Source organism: Engraulis encrasicolus, chromosome 13, assembly GCF_034702125.1.
Source record: "Engraulis encrasicolus isolate BLACKSEA-1 chromosome 13, IST_EnEncr_1.0, whole genome shotgun sequence".
Taxonomy (NCBI): domain Eukaryota; kingdom Metazoa; phylum Chordata; class Actinopteri; order Clupeiformes; family Engraulidae; genus Engraulis; species Engraulis encrasicolus.
The window spans coordinates 14,342,981-14,362,314 of record NC_085869.1 but is presented as its reverse complement, the minus strand read 5'-3'; the positions used below and the strand labels follow the sequence as shown (position 1 = coordinate 14,362,314).

At 40.7% G+C, this 19,334-nt stretch overlaps 1 protein-coding gene across 1 annotated transcript; it reads left to right on the top strand.

Annotated features, from left to right (window-relative positions):
* The first annotated feature begins 8,681 nt into the window (after positions 1-8,681).
* On the top strand, positions 8,682-14,631 carry LOC134460721 (fibronectin-like). Its single transcript, XM_063213227.1, has 7 exons — positions 8,682-8,968; positions 9,537-9,564; positions 9,674-9,934; positions 10,865-11,122; positions 11,387-11,653; positions 12,257-12,613; positions 13,408-14,631. Exons 1-7 carry the CDS (start codon positions 8,684-8,686, stop codon positions 14,391-14,393), a joined length of 2,442 nt encoding a protein of 813 aa, XP_063069297.1. The 5' UTR covers positions 8,682-8,683; the 3' UTR covers positions 14,394-14,631.
* Positions 14,632-19,334: the final 4,703 nt, after the last annotated feature.

The window sequence follows — 19,334 nt, the reverse complement described above, 5'->3', positions numbered from 1 at the left end:
CCAAGACAAAAAATAAAATTTAGGACACAAAATCTATAGGCCTACTATGTTTTGTCATACCACTGTAATATGATATTTTTCGTACAATGTGTGATAGCATATAGTACTATCTCGTGAGGTGCCTCGATATAAATTGTGCACATTTTCCCACCTCAACATTGTTGTATTAGTAGGCTATTATTATTGACATAAGATGGTATAATGCAAAATGTGTATAGTATGTATATTACTGTTGTAGCAATCAGTCATTGTTTTTCTGTTCTTGTTTTGATTGTTTTACAAAAACGCAATAAAGTTTAGCAGTAGCACAAGTCAGCTAATGTACTTAAAATCTGTGTTGTCTTTCTTGAGTAACGTAGGGTTTTCACACCTTGTCCCCTTCAGCCATTTAAGTGAACACAGACCTGTGACTCAGCATTTTCTGTACATAATGTGAATGCTCCAAAGTGTTAGCCTATCATCGACTTTCAAATCTCTTCGAGACTCGGTCCGACAAAGAACATAACAATTAACATTTCCCAAACAGCATGGTCAACCTGCCTCCCTTGGTTTGCTAATGGTTGTATGCTTCCCGACAAAGTGGGAGGAGTTCCCATATTTTTGGGAACTCAGAATCGATATTGTGTTGCTCTTGGCCTGACTTAGAAGCAACGCTGAGGTTGTTGCATCACTAGGAGGGCATGGCCTGGCTACCAAAGTGTACCCAGACCCCTCGGAAATGAGCCTCACTGAGACCTTTATTGATGTGGTTTCAGTTCGCTTAGAGTGCTGACAAGTTACACTTGTGACTAGGTATAATCAATTAAGGAGAGCTCTAGAGACTAGCCTGGCTCTCACACAGACCCTTCGTGCATTTCCGCTCAACTTCGTGAGCTCGCACAAGGGTCTGGAAATCTTATAGGGTTTTCACACCTGGTCCCCTTTAAATGAACCAAACTCAGTCCTCTTTAAGCGAACCGACAACAAAAGGACTCAGTTCTGGGTTTTTTCATATTGTGTATTAAATCTGTATTAAAATCTGTATTAAAAAAATACTCACTGATCTCTGGTCCTGTTAGGCTTTTATAGTGTGTCACTCTTCTTGTTGATCACTCTCGGTCCTCTAGACTGCCCTACAATTTCAGAACTTGGCTTTAAAATACCTTCTTTGTCTTGTGTCAAAAAATGTTGGTCTAACTTTGTCCCGTTAGTTTAGGCCTTTATTATGGGCCTATACTGACAATGAGCCTCCGCCCCAAAGATTATGTCATAAAAAGGTAAAAATGGGGGGTAAAAATTTGAAGTCAAAGTGGAATGTCTTTTTCTACCCCTTTTCTATCAGTTTGAGCAAAAAAATAAATAAATCGTTTTTAACATCCAAAACCAGCTGATTTGCACAGGGTACCCTACTACAAAGTGGAATAATTCCACCAGCTCAATTTTAAAAGTGGAGTAAAAGTGAAAGAGTTGCAAATGATAGCTGTCCAGGCCCCAGTTTACATACCTGAGCAATGTACTGCTACCACAAAGGTGATTGTTTACACCAGTGGTATTATGCCACCTGGAAATGAGGAGTGCCAGAGCAGAGTCTGCATTTGTACTTGATTTATTTTATCTATTTATTTAATCTATTTCGTCCCAGTGTGCATCTGAGGCGGTAAACAATATGAATCAATATCTCTGAAGCCGTGGGAGCATATTCAAAAGGCAAACCTGTTGGCAAACTGATGGTGATGGGTTTCCTGTCAATCTCATTGGTGCCTTCTAACACCAGGGAGCTCGTCTTCAAGCTCCTGTCCGAAATCAAAGTGTTCTTTCTATTTAGGATGATTGACAGAATTAATTGTATTTGAAGTGTTCAGATGCAAAATCCCCTAACTCCATTTCTGAAGACCTGCACTTCTGTATTTTAGAGAAGCCCGTTGTTCGTTTGGTTTACATTTATGTACTTGATAATACATATAAATAGTTGTATTACATAAATAAAATAAAAAAATATGACATTTTGATAGCTTTGTATTAAATAAAAATGAATTAAGATTATTTTCTGAAAAGTCACTTAGGGTTTTTTGCATCTGAACTCTTCATTTCTTATCACATTCATCCCTAAATCCCTTTATACCAAATGCTTCACAACATCCAACTGTTCAACTACACATTCAGAAAAGCAAACATGTGAGAAGCCACTCAGAATACTGAGAGTAGCATGAGGTTCAAAGGTGAACAACAAGGAATCAAACCTGTAGCACCTTTATTTCAACAGTCCCAAGACATTGCATTATATCCTCCACTGAGTATTTCACTGCTACTGTTTTTTGCCTTACAGCACTATTTATACACATTCATGTAGATCACACAATGATCAAAATCATAATATGCATTCAAGCACACCAAGGAAGCCTTTGTGTGTGTGTGTGTGTGTGTGTGTGTGTGTGTGTGTGTGTGTGTGTGTGTGTGTGTGTGTGTGTGTGTGTGTGTGTGTGTGTGTGTGGTACACCAACGAAGCCTGAGTGTGTGGGTCACTTGTCCCTGGCCCACGGACAAAGGGGACCCACATTATACGTATTGGGTGGCAGGTCAGGTGATGTGCTGGAACTCCACTCTGCCCCTTCAGCCTCCTTCGCTCTTTGACACAATACTTATCACATCTTGGGTAGACAAGGCAGAGGGTAAATTATATGGAAAAAGGAGTGCAGATATATTTCAATCATCCAGTTGTGCATCAATGTTGCAACCATGGACGAGAAGACTGCTAGTTGCTCAATCCAAGAGCTTGGACTGAGTTTACTCACTTTCTTGACTGTCACCTTATCTTTCTCTCTGTGTATCTCTTACCCTCAAAAACATACACAGAAATTCACAAGTAGGGAGAAAGGAACTTGAGGGTGTATATTATGAGCTATAATTTTAATTGCTTTTCTATATGCCCGGGTCATGTGTGTGTGTGCGTGTGGGTGTGCGCTCGCGCGTGTGTGTGTGCTTGCGTGCGTATGGGTGTGTGTATGGGCAGCCATGGCCTAGTGGTTAGAGAGTTGGTCTTTCAATCTAGGGGTTGCCGGTTCGAATCCCCCACGACCTCTCCCTACACCTCCATCCATGGCTGAAGTGCCCTTGAGCAAGGCACCTAACCCCACATTGCTCCAGGGACTGTAACCAATATCCTGAAAAATAATAGTTGTAAGTCGCTTTGAACAAATGAAAGCGTCAGCTAAGTGAAATGTAATGTAATAATGTAATGTATGTGGCAACAGGCCAACAGCCAACCTCCTGCCCCAGCGAGACGGCCCACCCTTATATTGCTAGAGCTGGGGAGAGCCCCAAGCCCAGAGAGCAACACCAAGACTTCTCTCACCTGGTGGTGAGTGGTCCATGAGGGTTGACCTGGGGAGGCCGCTCCAGTTTCCCAGGGAGATGGTGATAACATCGCTCTGGCCAGATCTTATCTTGTGGTCAGTTCCAGTCAGACAAGACCATACCAACGGCCTGTGTCCTCAAATAACTATTTTTCTATATGCCAGGGTCTTGTGTTTAGGCCACGTTGTGGTGTGTGTGTGTGTGTGTGTGTGTGTGTGTGTGTGTGTGTGTGTGTGTGTGTGCGTGTGCGTGCGTGCGTGTGTGCGTGCGTGCATGTGTTTATGATCAAGCTTGCACTCAGGAGTGTCTGCCTGTCACTACAAAGCAGGTCTTTAAATCAGAATTGTGGCCTAATGTTTCCGATTAGCATCCACCCACCAGGGAACAGGTAAAACCGGTGTTGCAGTGGATAAACACTGAACTAGCTTACAGTATGATTTTATCCACTTGAACATCGCCACTTGACTTGGAATGTAAAGGAATTCCCCAGAGAGCATCAGGCAAGTCTGTGTTCGTTTTGGCAGTGTGGATATCCGCGCAGAGAGCAACTGTTTTGACAGCCGTGTATTTAGTGATTGTTTGTGTAATGATATGAAAAGGACATTGAACACAGGCCTATTACGAACGTGCCCATGCAGTTGACGGTGAAAGCAGGTAAGTCAAACGAAAGCAAAAGAAGTGCCGACAGAGGTAGCCGTGCTTGTAGATAGCCAATAACAAGACTACTGCAGGACTTAACAAGGACCCGACCACTTGAAATGAAAAAGTAGCTTAGAACAGTAGAACTGAGTCATTAGCTAATCACTGCCTTAAGGTAGGCTATGAACATTTTTTAAAATCTAGGCCTACTTTAAGTGTCCTTTTACAAAGTGTCCTGTTACTGTAAGTGTTCTTTTACTTTTAAGAATGTCAATTCAAATAGCCTATAGGCCCTAGCCTAGGCCTACCTAGGCCTATTGTCAAGTTTTTATGGAGTGCAAAATACAGTTTATTTAGGTGGCTTGCAGAAATTGATTGAAATGAATGAAATTATGATGAAAATAATGGGCAACAAAGGCCTACGTTTTAGACTTAAGACATGAAAGGACTGACATGTGGAAGTTGCTTCACCTGGCAGTGTTATCCTAGAATCTCTGGTATTATAACTGTGATTTTTGTTTGTTGGGCATTACTTCCTTAACGTTTGTTTTTGTATGTTTTCATCAGAAAGGTCAGGCCTATCTGAAATGTAGGCCTATTGGAGCCTACTGTAGCTTAGCCTATTAGGCTACTCTAAAGTTATACATTTCCAGAGTAACAGGTAATACTAGCATAGTTGCTGAAGAATATTGGACATATTCAGACCAATTCAGAATGCAGGCACCGTCAGTTGATGGACCTTGATTGACGGTGTGACAGCTTGTGGAAAGAAGCTGTTTCTCAGTCTGATTGTGCTGCATAGCACTCTGCGGTAGTGCCTCCCTGATTGTAGTAAGGAGAACAGTTTATGTGATGGGTGAGTGGGGTCTTTGATAATGTTCATCGCTCTCTTGGAACAGTGTGAAGTGTACAGGTCCTGAATGGCTGGTAGGGGAGATCTGGTCATCTTTTCTGCTGTCCTCACCACCCTCTGCACCCTCTGTTCAAGCTAGATAATTAGAATGACTTAAAATAATAAATCAAGTAAAGAAAATAGCAAATCACTGGAAACATTTAAAACATTGCAAAAGTAATGATTCACAAATTATATTAATACTAATGCGTTTTGCCATTCCAAGGGTAAAATCTGCTACTTATGGCCTTGGAAAAAAATATGTTCCACTAAATTGATGAGGGTAGATTTTTAATGTGATTAGGAGATACTGTATAGGCCTATGTGTGTATATGTATATGTATATGTATAGGCTATGTATATGTATACTGTATATGTGTATGTATGTATATGTGTATATATAATGTGTTACCACAGAATGTATTACATATTTCAGTACAAATGACCTCATTTGCATATTTAATCATCATATTTCAGAAAAGTAAAATTGCAAGTATTCTGAATTAAATATGCAAATGAGGTCATGTGTACTGAAATATTGTTTGTAATAAAATGGGTGGTAACACATCAATCATAAGACATCCTCAGTGCAAGATGATCTACGATTTCCTCAATTTGACAGATTCAAGATGATCTTGTACTCAATTTCACGATTCACGATTTAATATCATCATATCGCCCACCCTTAATGTGGGTTACCAACTGAGGAAGTTTCACATCAATATGTTATAGTTTAAAAATGTACCCCAACCTGCCAATACCAATTGATGCTGTAAATTGATGGCAGCCTACAAGGGTTCAAGCATATCCACCTTTAGTAGTATGGGTTAGTCCAGCTTCGTGTCAGCCAGCTTCGTGGTACAGGCTCCAGGGCCTGACATCCCTGTTCTTATTGTTACTTGCGTCCTCATATCATTCAAAACTGCAGTAATAATAATAACAATCATTTAAAAGAAAATAACCTCAACCCAAAACTGTCAATCTTGTCAATAGGCCTAGCCATGAAGCCATAGTTGATGGCATTAGGCCTATAATTGCAGATTCCCTGCAAGACTGTGCATCACTGTTATTATGATCTCTAAGACCATCAATAATTATTCAACCAGAGCTGACTGAGATTGTGAAGTAGTCTAACATCAGAGTACTTTCCTCCAGCATAAGAGCCTGGCCTGATGAACGCAGATGAAAGCGCGGCGGAGGACCCTCTTCATAGTGAGGAACCAGATGACATCACTATGGCTAAAAAGAGCGCTACGGGAAATGTGGGGCATCCCAGCACAACAGCCATCAGAGAAATGGAGGATGAGGACATCAGAACAGAACCAGGACCTCTCCCAAACCACCCTTTGCAGGAAACCAAGTATGAGATCATAGTTTCTAACACTTCCACGGGGAGTCCTTCTACAGAGGACACTGAAGGGGGTGAAAGGTGAGTACAGTATTACTTACTGTCAGTCAGGACTGCAGGAGTGTTTGCAAATGCCTCAACTTTCTCACCCTCAAGCCACTAGTTGTAGTAGGCCTAACTAATAGCCTCTCTACATATTCTTTTTGAAGGGGTATTAACATTAGCAAATGTATTAACATCCTTGATATACACTCACTGGCCACTTTATTAGGAACACCTCTCTAGTGCTGGCCTGGACCCCCTTTTGCCTTCAGAACTGCCTTAATATAACTGCCTGCAACAATACTCGGTTAGGCTTTACCGTTTATGTAAATCAGGGTTGATCCATGTTTTCATGTTGTTGACGCCAAATTCTGAACTTTCCACCTGAGTGTTGCAGCGGATATCAAGACTCATCAGACCAAGCAACATTTTTCCAATCTTCTATGTCGTTTATGGTGAGCCTGTGCAAATCGTTGCCTCATTTTCCTGTTCTTAGCTGACAGGAGTGGCACCAAATGTCGTTTTCTGATGCTGTAGCCCATTTGTCTCAAGATTTGATGTGTTGTAGATATTCTCTTATGCATACCTCGGTTGTAATGTGGTTAATTTTTTTCTTTGTATCAGCTCAAACCAGTCTGGCTATTCTCCTCTGACCTCTGCCATCAACAAGTCAGTTTTGCCCACAGAACTGCCGCTCACTGTATATTCTTTCTTTTTTGGACCATTTTTTGTAAACATTAGAAATGGTTGTGTGCAGGGCTGGACTGGGATCTGAAAAGGGCCCGGGCACTTTTTGACGCCTGAGGGCCCGACACTGATGCCTATCGGTATTTATGGCATTGTATATAATATAGCCTACATTAAAAAGGCTACTCACAATAACCTTCTTGGGGAGATGGTCACAGTCTACCCTCATGTTCCCTTCATCCTGCATGTGAAGTTCTGAGTATGTTTGAGGGTAGGAGATAGAGAGAGGTGGACAACTAACTCTATTTTCCTCATTATTTTCCTGCAGTGAATCTCAATATTTAAAAGTCTTCATACCATTTCCAAACACCTTAATATTGATAAGCAAAGCAATATTTCACTCTCTCTTATACACACACACACACACACACACACACACACACACACACACACACACACACTAACCTAACCCTAACCCTAAATTGCTTGTTTGAAATGTTTGATTACCATGTGACGGTACCGAAAGGGCGTCAAACTAGTGGGTCGCTAGGCAGCAGTCGGGCAATTCAAATGAATAGGCAGTGTTTCGTTGCCCAACCACGAAAAACGGGCAATAACGTGAATGCACCACGAAAATTGAAGTTATTTTTTTTTACTTCACGAAATCACAGAGATCATGTAGGCCTACTCTGTACATGAGACTTCAAAATGCTTGAATGCTTCAAAACTTTAGGATTCAGAGCTTACTCCATAATTTGCTTGTACTGTACATGCATGAAGCAAATGACTTACAGCAATTTATCCACTCAGGCAATACCATCATTGTACAGTATTGCTAAAAGTCATCATCATCATTAGATGTTGAATTAGATGTGGATGTATTGTCCAGCCATGTACTTAAAATCATCAGCTTTGTAACTAATGACTGTCTGGGTTGTGAGCCTGATTATTGAGGACAACTGTTTCCACCTGCAATGAGGGTCATGTGATCACCCAGAAATTGTATAGGCCTATATGGGGTTTTCACGTCTGAAGAAGGGTGATTACCCGAAACGTCACAGAAAAAAAAAACAAGTGGGAGCAAAACACTCTGGTTGAAGCGAACTTTCTCTCCTTTTTATCTAGCCATGTTGTTTGCCATTGTCCAGGGCAACATTGTCCAACACTGTTTCAAGAAGACCGTCAATAGGCGGTGTAATAATACAGCATGTTGTCCGATCTCCCCAGCTATCATCAAGGCAGGTGTTCACCAGTACCCAGTGTCATTTCCATGAAGAGTGACCTGTCAAGAAATCTTCCACCTGCATTCACCGAAAAAAGTAACACCAGGTATTGAAACTTCACCTCATTTAACTTAATTGAAAGATGGATGGATGGATTGTCTAAATCTGCCAAGAATGGTGATGCATCATGGACATAACATAAATCACATTAAATGTTTTCTTTATTAAGTTTATTGTATGCACATTTATTGTAATGTGATTGTCTTGTCAGTGTTTATGTGGACCAACTGGATTCACTGAGCACTCAATCATCCTCATCAAAATATTCTTCTACTCCTCTTGATACATATTCAGGGTATATTTTTGATGGTTTACTATTTCTATAAATTGCACTGTAATTGAACAAACATTAGTATAAATGTGATGGTTGTCTCAAAATCTGCTATTGATGTCTATTTTGCTACATGATCATGATCAAGTAAATCGATGCTTCCATTGTGTTTTCACAGTCCTCACGTTATGCCTGGAGAAATTCTCTGTGGAACTTGCCCAAAGAAGGCATTTAAGTCCTGTCTGACCTGCATGGCCTCCTTCTGTGGGGATCATGTTAAGCTTCACTACACAACCCCCGCACTGGGCATACACAGGCTGGTGGAGCCCACTGGAGACCTGGAGCAGAGGCTATGCCAACAACACAACCGAGAACTGGAGCTGTACTGCAACACTGACCAGATTGCTATATGTGTTCTGTGTGTGGGGAAGGGGCATAGAGGACATTATATAATTGACCTGGAAGACCACCAGGTAGGGTTTATTGCCATACACCAACCTTAGCACAACATGGAATGAAGGAAAGGCAGAAAGTCACAATAAGTGCAGCATATCATAATACAATGTGCTTGGGAAATAGAAAGAAGAAAAGGTATTAAGGATAGTATTATCTAAAGAGACTGTCGATACATAATCCTACAAATTAATCAAACGCTGTTCCAAGATTTGCCTAAGGGGTAGCATGTACAAGTTGAATTAGAAAAGGTCCCAGAGATGATCCCTGCAGCACCCCATATTAGATAAACAAACTCTTGTCGCAACATGTGAACTCCAGTTCTGACCTAGCTTGGCTATCAAGACTGCAAGTCTCTCTGGGACATCGTTGTGGCTAGCTCATGTTTCAAGCCATTTCTCTGTGGGAGATGTAAAGTGCATGTCGGGAAGAATTTGAAATGTTGTACATATTTTGCCTGGAAAGACTACCTTGAGAAAGACAAGCTTTGTGCAGTGACACATGTAGTTTGGCAGGCCCAGCTTAGTTGTGACTTGACTATGCTGTGCATGTAATCATACTGAATGCTGTTCCCTCGTGTGTCCATAGCAAATGAGGCAGTCTGACCGTACAACAGGTAAGCTATCATGGGCATTATGAAAAACAAATGACCAATGGTTTGGAATAGCTTGTAATGTATGATTGCATTTTAGCAGTCATTAAAACCATGCTAATGTCTTTCCCAGATGTCCCTTCTCCTGGGCCTATTGACTTCATATCAGTGAAGCCAGACTCCTTGAGTTTGTGCTGGGGACCTCCTGAGGGACTTACTAAACCCCCCAAATTCAGGGTGTCATGGATGGGTGGAGGCAAGGAGGAGAGAATGGAAGTGCCAGGGCTCGGCATTACCATTCAGTCGCTCAGTCCAGGAGAGAAGTACACCTTTACTGTTGCCACTGTAGAGGAGGGTAGACAGAGCCCATGTGTGTCTGCAACTGAGCACACAGGTTTGTTTTTCCACACTTATTTCCCCACATAGAGTTCAGAGAGGATAAAGTGATTGCATTACTGTAATGCAGAATGGCAAAGCACTGACACAAGCTTTTGACTGCCATCTACAGTATGTCTGTTAGACTAATCACAGAGCTAAAAAAAAATCACACACATTATGCCTTGAAGTGTATAGTTATGAAGTGGGTCAGCGCATGGGTAGTAAAAACCTGTTTTTACGGGACATGGGAGTCAATGTGTTAATCATAAAATAGCAGATGGCTGTTATTTTATTACCTCCGCCAAGGAGGTTATGTTTTCGGTAACATTGGTTTGTCTGTCTGTCTGTTTGTCCGTTTGTCAGCAGGATAACTCAAAAACATATGAACGGATTTGGATTAAACTTTGTGAAGTTGTTGGAAATGACCAAAGGAACAAGTGGTTTAAATTTTGGTGGTGATCCGGATCACAAACCGGAAACAGGATTTTTAACAAATTATTCTTCACCATTGCTAGTCTAGAAATCTAGATGCCCCTAGTGACCACAAATCTAATTGCAGGTCAGGGCAAATTTTCACATTCCAGTTTCTAACTCCACAAAAAGAAGACAGAAAGACTTACAACATCAAACAGCTTCCTTGGCAGAGGTCTACACTCTCTGATTGCATTACTAGTTATAAGTATATTACATTACATTACATTGATTGCACTATAAAACATACATCACAAGTTCTTCATAAAAATTAGACTCATGCTCATGGCAATATCTTCATTATCGTCATCGATTTGTTTTTAATTCACTTCCCAGGTGGAAAAGTAGATCGGATGACAGACACCTTCATTTCCTATTTATGGCCCCTTTTAACATATATTTAAAAGCAAGCTTCAATTTCATTTGGGTGAAACAACATTTGGACTCATATTCTTCATTTTATTCTAAATGTCAGATATTCCTCCTCCTGAGAATCTTAACGTGAGGCTCGATCTACCATCAGCAGCAGTGTCATGGAGCGAACCAGCAGGAGTTGGTCATCTCTCATACATGCTGAATCTCTACAGTGATGGAAAATGCGTAGACACTGTCTCCGGTACATTTCTCGAATACAGCTATCCTGAGCTGGTTATTGGGAGAGAATACATCATCACTGTTTCCACAGTGCTTAATGGAAGGCAGAGCAAGGCTGTTTCGAGAACCTTCCAAACAAGTAAGCAAACTCCAACAGAAACATCTCACTCATCATGTTGAGAGAGGCTTCCTTTCTTTGTCCTGGTGATTATTGCTATGATGCCAGCATGTTTCTAAAATCCTATTGCCAATGACAAGAACACAAACACGAGCATGCGCGCGCGCACACACACACACACACACACACACACACACACACACACACACACACACACACACACACACACACACACACACACAGTGAAAAAACAGCCCATGTTTATAAAGTGTGTGTGATCCTCAGATATTCCGGTCCCTGAGAGGGTATGTGTGGGTTCAGTGACTCCAACATCTGCTGATCTCAGCTGGAGCGTACAGGGGATGCAACAGATTCCCCACCGATTCCGGATCTCCTACTGGTGTGAAGGGACTGAACCATGGACCATGTATGCAGCATTGCCCACCACAACTCTTACAGACCTGCAGCCAGATACTCAGTACACAATCAGTGTCTGCTGTGAGCTTGACAATGGGGGGGAAAGTGAGGCTACCTTAGGAAGTATAAAAACGGGTAAGCTGTTTAATGTCCCATTATTGTCTGTTGTGCATTGTTCCATCACTGACAGACCAATATTACTTAGATTATTTAAAGCAATGAAGATTAAAAACTAAGACATATGAGTCAGTACAGTAAAGGACTTTGATAATTTCTCAAAATGCTTTTAAACCACCCATGTCTAAATTACAATGACAATCTACATACAGTCTGTACATTTGAAGAGTTTATTTGCAAAACGGTGTATCAACCATTTTTGACTTTTTATTATTGAAAATGACTGTTCAGAGGTCCTATCACTTATGTGTGAATTCCTGCCATTCAGATATTTTGAGAACACAGGTCTACTTTTTCAACCTTTATAAAATGCATTTGGCAATGCAATGCCCAATAAAAATGTAAATTGTAGAAAATGTAGATATAGCTTTTTGCAAATTAACTCTTCATTTGTTCAAAGGAAACATTTGATTATGTTGAGTTGCCTTAATGCAGTTTTATATCTGACCAGTAAGAACCGCTACCCTCACATTATCCTCATATATTTCAGTACTAATTGTGTATCCAATCTGTGAATTATCCCAAGTGTGGCCGGCCTATTCACATTTTTGTGCACTGCAGGTGATTTTGTTCCAGATGGATTGCTTGTAGATGCCCTAGATGAAGAGACTCCAAGGAATGTTCCAAGGGATGCAAATGTATACAATAATTATACAATATACAATGGTACTGCATATGGTTCAGATGGCAGATGGAAGGCTGAAGTTCGTTGGAGCCAACTGCAGGGCTTGCAACACATTCCACACAAATTCCTGATATGCTGCTCCAGTGAAGAGGATGGACAAATGAGAACCTCTACAGAGTCCTGCAGCATAACTCTTCAAGACCTGCAGTCAGACACTCAGTACGAGGTCACTGTCCGCTGTGAGCTCCAAGGTGGAAAAAAGAGCAAGATGGCAACCACCACTTTCCACACGAGTGAGATATATTTATAATGCACTCTTTCAATTCCATTGTCACTATGATGATGACTGATATTTTTAATTGGAAGGATTACAAAAAAGGATAGATTGGGATAACATGTTCCAGATGGGTCAGAGAGCCTCACCCACACATACGAGCCTACAGTATCTGTGACACTGCATAAAACTTAATCTCTCAGTAAACTAGTCAGAATATAGAACATTTAAAATCTTCCCAGGATTTGGAACCAATTCATTTGCATTTCCATGATTGTAGTTTAAAGGAGAGAACTTTTTTTGTTTTTTACATTGGGCCCTAAATTCCACATTGTAACATCATGTAATGTATGTGTCATTTAGAGCTCTGCCGAAGATATTCGGTTTGGTTATATAAAAAAAATTGCCCATAAGAAGTCGTTTCATGGCCAGAGCTCCACAAAACACACACAACATACAGTGGTGAGTAGAATAGAGGTTATGTTATACTGTGAAATCAAGGACCCAATGTAAAAAAAGGCATTTTATGAACGCAAATTACGCCCTTCTTCTGGACCGCTCTTGAAGAAATGGGTTTGCAAAGCAATTATGCCAGACCAAATAGTCAAAGACAGTGGCAGTCCTCACAATAGCCATTCTAGGTCAGGCAGTTACCTTCTTTAGAATGTATTATTGGGACTCTTCTGGATTATTTGGATGATTATTCACTATTATTGGATAAGACCTACAGTACTTGTGAAATTGAGGTGCCTTAGGTCTTGGACCTTCTGAGTGCCATTCCAATTTATTCTGTTTTGTTGTCTCTGTTCTTAGGTGAGAGGAGGATTGTCCTTTTGGGGAAGACAGGCGATGGCAAAAGCAGTGTTGGAAACAGCATCCTGGAAGAAGAAGTCTTCACAGTGGATAGTAGTCAGCATGGAGTAACACACCAGTGTTTATCACATTCCAAGATAATTAATGGGAGAAAGTACACAGTGATTGACACTCCTGGATTCTTTGACTCTGGTATTGCAGAGGACTCTCTAATTCCAGAGATAGTAAAATGCATTTTTCATAGTGCACCAGGTCCTCATGCATTTGTTATAGTGTTAAGAGTAGGAAGACATACAGAGCATGAACATCAAACTATGGACAAGATAAGAAATATATTTTCAGATGATGCATTTAAACATGGAGTACTTCTCTTCACACATGGTGAAGATTTGGGGGAGAAGACTATTCAAGAGTTTGTCAGTGAGGAACAGGGCACTCAGAGAAGGGGAACCACACTACATGACCTTGTAGAGAAATGTCATGATAACTATCATGTCATAGACAACAAACATTGGACTCAGGAAGGAGGGGACAAAAGCAAGAAAACACAGGTAGCAAATCTACTAAACACCATAGAACAGATGGTTGAGTACAATCGTGCAGATGGTGCAGACTATTACACCAATGAGATTATGGTGCTAGTGGAGCTGGCCATTCAGGATGAAATGCAGAAAATTCGACAGACTGAACAAAATCAGCAGCATCAACTAACTGAGAGTGACATCAGAAAGAGGGCTAAGAAAATAGTGGAGCGGAGAATCATGATAAATAAAAATGTTGTCACAGCAGTGGTAATGCTCCTTGGACTTGTATATTTACCAGCCATTCCAAAAGAAAAAATCCGTGAAACTATTCAAATTGCATCAGCTACAGCAAATAATCCTTTTCAGGCAATTGAGAAAGCGTTGAAAAAGTTAAATGACCTCCGGCCAAGCGTATTGTCACTTTTTAGAGGACACTTTAGACAGTACCAGCAAATGGACTGATGACCATAACCTAAAGGCTAATCACTGATTCTTGAGAATGTGGCAAAAATAGGTTTTAATTTCGAAAGAAAGAAAAAAAATCCAAAATATAGAAATATATTAACATAGACGAAGGTCATTTTACATTTTTCATAAAATAGACTTTAACTTGGTTTTGTCCACACCGTCAGACACAGTTAGAAGTGAAAAAAATATGTTTCAAAGTGAAAAGTTATTTCAATAATTCAACATAATTGTAGATAGGGGCCTATTGTAAGCATATTCTTAAAATGTGAAAAACACGTAAAACTACATTTTTTTTTCTTTTTTACATAATATGCATAGTTTGTCCACATTAGCCATTTTCCTTTCACTCTTGTTTCTTAGTTTCTTCATACCTCTTCTCAAAAAGTATGTATTAATATTAACATTAATCTAATACTATTACTGTATACACAACTGATGGTGTTCACAGGTTATGGTTGGGACAGTGCCAGTGTCCAAACAAATTAACAAACTTACAGGAGATTCAGGGATGGTAAAGTATGCAGTAGAGCTAAAGGTTTGAAAAGGGGTCCTCAGTAATGACAATGACCTTGTACATACCTGATTTTTATTGTCTTTTAGCTAATATCTGACAATAGTGACAAGTATGTGGGACACATTTTTAGCAATCAGAAAATAATTGTAAATATTGTTTTAAACTCACTATTTGCAGTCCTGTAGAACCAATTCAATATGTTCCATGTCATGCTGGTATTATTCAATTCCATGAGGTGTTTTTCGAATATTTACTCAATGGAAATGATGATGTCTGTCCTTAGTATAGCTGTTTTTTACAGGGTGTGGGCATGTTTCTATCCATGAAAAATAATACAATTACACTTAAATCTTTCAAACAACTGTACATTTGTGTAACAAAGCCCTTGTTCATTACCTGGTTTAATTTGTTCATGGAAATGTAATTAATTTTCAACAGAATTAGCACTTGATGTTCCACTGTAATATGACTGTAATGTGGTACAATTTGTGACATTGATTGCTGTATATTTACATTGCTATCTCGTGAGCTGCTTCTGTATAAAATATTCCTGTTTTGCCACATCAACAGTTTTGTTTATGTTGTCGTTTTTGGAGTGCAAGTGCTATTTTGACTGGACTGTACGTATATAAGGTACGGGGGGGGGGGGGGCATTTAAACTAAAACACCTGTCAAATTAGTTTCATGGATAAATTGGAGGACCACCATGGTGGCCAGTCTTCATTAATTGTACATTGCACCAGTAAGAGCAGATTGTGAAGGTTCTATTGGCAGGGTAAAAGAACAATTTTACTCAAAATACATGTATTGCAATGCAAACAACATTATGGGTGACTCAGGCCTGTCGTTAGTCATCCATATGCATTAGCAATCATGTCCCAACACAGTGCAACCCAACTGGCAAGTGATGACCCACGTGCAATGTATCCCAAACTCAACTCAGGCATTTTTCCAGAGAATGCCTTGCCCTTATTCTGGCCAACTTTACATAGTGATGTGGAAATTGGCCTATGCCAACAAAATATGAACTTAATTATTAGAACATAATTTCATTTAACAGTCATGTACTTAAAGACAAAATGAAGCAGTGACCTAATATAGGGGTCTATAACACCAGTAAGACAAGCCAGCAAATAGTTTTTTTTTTTGAAGTCTGAAATTTAAGCCGTTAATAAAAAAAATAAAGCACAAACACGTAACGTTTCTGGTAACGTTTCCAGCCAACAGCGGGTGACGTCACACGAATGGTAGTGTCTTATTCTAATGCTGTTATGATAGTAGTGAATTAAACATTTGGGCCTTGCGTGGCTGATTATGAGCTTATTTGCTTAACCCAAATGAAGCAAGAATACGTGTTTGGGTGGGACAGAACAAATATGAGGCATGAAGGTAGACAAGACATCCCATCACATGAACCACAGGTAAACAAGCAACTTTTTTGCTAAGGTGACAAGTCGCTAACAAATTTTGACATGCGCCAACATGATCACTTTCATAATCGTGCAATGTCGCAGTTCCCTACCTTCATCTTCCGATGATTTCGCCAACATTTTCCAAGCACCTGAATTAATTTTACTTCATTATTTTACTTGATTATCGGTGTTATCCAGTCAAATCCAATCCAGCCAGTTTGAGGATGCATTCGCGGCTTTTACAACAAAATAGTTTAATACAATAGATGCCGCTACTTTAATAAGCATGCCATAACTTAATTTAGGACATGATAGTTTAATGTGTGTACTCATTTCCTGTGGCATCAACTTCAAATCCCCAAAGCTCCTCCAACTCCGAGAGCGAGACGAGAGAGGGGATGGGATAGCCACACACACACAGGCTGCGTCCCTTCCCTTCAAAAAGCTTTCCAAACTTCCGCCAATTTTGCAAGTTATTTTCTATTACTGAATTGGACCACATAGCCAACTTAACAACATGGGCTTTCAGATTAGCGTCCAACAATGCAGGAAAAAGACGTTAATGGTGACGGTTTGTCACTACAAACCTATGAGAGCGAGCAGCCCCACAGTCCTGACTCCTGTCCTATGGTGGATGCAATGGGTGGATGGCTGCAGCTATCCCACCATGCTCGTAGCAAAGGCTTTTTGACACAAAGTGATAATGACACTTGGCATTTCTCTTTCATCTGATAGTAGGTCTATAACATAGAAGACTCAGGGACAATGTAAAAGGAACCCCTCGTCCTTCTTCAATTTTACACGTTTAGAGTCAGTTAGCGCTGGAGTTAGCACACGCTAACATTAAGTGAATGGAAGGTTACATTAGCCACCAACGTCTACCATTCGCGTTATGTAGGCGGCGAACATGGCTGCGCCCTTGTGGCGAAACTCGGTAATAACATGTCATTTTTCAGCAAAACTACTTAAAAGTGCAGTCCAACGAACATCCATTCGTTTATGAAAATAAATAAGCCGCCAAAAAATGATAATAGTTGTCAGTGCTTCATTTCCACTTTAAGGACTTAAGTACAAACATTAGTCTACATGGATATGATCAGATATAAAATAAACTCAAAGGTCCAACCATGTTTTTGTTTTTGAATTCTATGAAGGGTGAGGCAGAACACTTAACTGTGGACTGTGACTGTGGACGAGAGTAAGCAAAAAGATCTGCAGGGAGACATAGAGGTGAATGGTGCATAAAGGTATAGTGCAAGTAATGTGGCAGACAAGGGCGGTGGAGGGGCTCATGTTGTGAGTGGAGGGGAGATGGGAAAGGTGAAAGAGGGGTAGGGGAGTTCACTATCCTGATGGCCTGGTTTATGGAGATGTTGGTGAGTCTAGTGGTTAGAGAACAGAGTCTTCTGTACTAGAATGTTTCCATGGTGATGAGTTGCGAACTACTTGCCCTCTGCCTTTTACGCAGCAATGCATGCCGCAGCACCTACCATTGTTTATTCTTTGTAATTTATCTGACCCATTTTAGCTGGTGTAGTTTAGCTGGTGAAGTAGCATAACCGAGCAATTAAATAATGAAAGCTATTTTTAAATATAATTGAAATGGTGGGAAGTGTTTCCCCAATGTATGATGCTCTTAAAATAATTAATTGATAGACAAAGCCTCAGGTGCGCTGAAAAAATTCTGGCGCGCGCTAAGCGCACGCAATATCTTACCTCTAGGGCTAAGCCACCCCTGTCTGTCAAAGCTAGTGACACCCCTGGGGTGACTTGTCAGAGTTCAAAAAAGGATAAATTGTTAATGCATGTGTTGCTGGTACATCTTTAACCAAGACATCAAGTCTTCATGATGTATCAAGAGTCACAGTACCCAATAATGTCTGCAAGGATGAGGGCAGTCATGGGTGAGCGGTTAGGGCGTCAGACTTGCATCCCAGAGGTTGCCGGTTCGACTCCTGACCCGCCAGGTTGGTGGGTGGAGACTAATCAACCAGTGCTCTCCCCCATCCTCCTCCATGACTGAGGTACCCTGAGCATGGTACCGTCCCACCGCACTGCTCCCCATGGGGCGCCACTGAGGGCTGCCCCCTTGCACGGGTGAGGCATGAATGCAATTTCGTTGTGTGCAGTGTTCACTTGTGTGCTGTGTCACAATGACAATGGGAGTTGGAGTTTCCCAGTGGGGTTTCTTTCACATTCAACAGGATTAACTGTGGACGCAAGAGGAAGCTGTCTGGAAGGGATGCTTGGGTGACCGGCCATGTATGTTGACCCTGTGGAGCACCGATAGAGGTACACATTTAATTCTACCGTGATTTATTTTGGACATCTGTGGTTTTATGTTTTTTGGAAATAGTTAGCACCCAAACATCCCTTTCAGAGAGCTTCCTGTGTAATCTGTGTATAGTACTGTCGTGGCAATCAGTCAATGTTTTTCCGCTCTTGTTTTGTTTGTTTTACAAAACTCAATAAAGTTAAGCAGTAGCACAAGTCAACAACTTAAAATGTGTGTTCTCTTTCTTGAGTGATAGGCACATTCTCTATTCTGATCCTGAGCCACTCTAACCATTGCTGGGAAGCAGAGAGTGTTTTGTGCTACTGCACAGGTATGTTATGATGTGTGGCCTAAACCACTGGCCTCTAAGTCATACTCAGACACAATGATCAGTCCAAAATACATCAGAGATCCGATATGGATTAAGACACACCAGTGTAGGTGCTTTAAAAGACATCCTAATCCTGTAGAACCTGCGAAGTAGGATAATTCCAACGGCTCGATTTTAAAAGTGAAGTGATTTTAAAAGTGAAAGAGTTGCAAATGAAAGCTGTCCAGAACACAGTTTACTGGCTTCAGCAATGTTCTGCAACCACCACAAAGGTGATTGTTTATACCAGTGTTGGTATTATGCCACCTGGAAATGAGTGTCAGACCGGAGTCTGCATTTGTACTTGATTTGTTTGATCTATTTATTTGATCCATTTCGTCCCAGTGTGCATCTAAGGCGGTAA

Coding starts and splice junctions, on each gene's coding strand:
- LOC134460721 (XM_063213227.1), top strand. CDS start 8,684: ATGCCTGGAGAAATTCTCTGTGGAACTTGCCCAAAGAAGGCATTTAAG. Junction 11,123..11,386: donor TTCGAGAACCTTCCAAACAA/GTAAGCAAACTC, acceptor TGTGATCCTCAG/ATATTCCGGTCCCTGAGAGG. Junction 12,614..13,407: donor AACCACCACTTTCCACACGA/GTGAGATATATT, acceptor CTCTGTTCTTAG/GTGAGAGGAGGATTGTCCTT.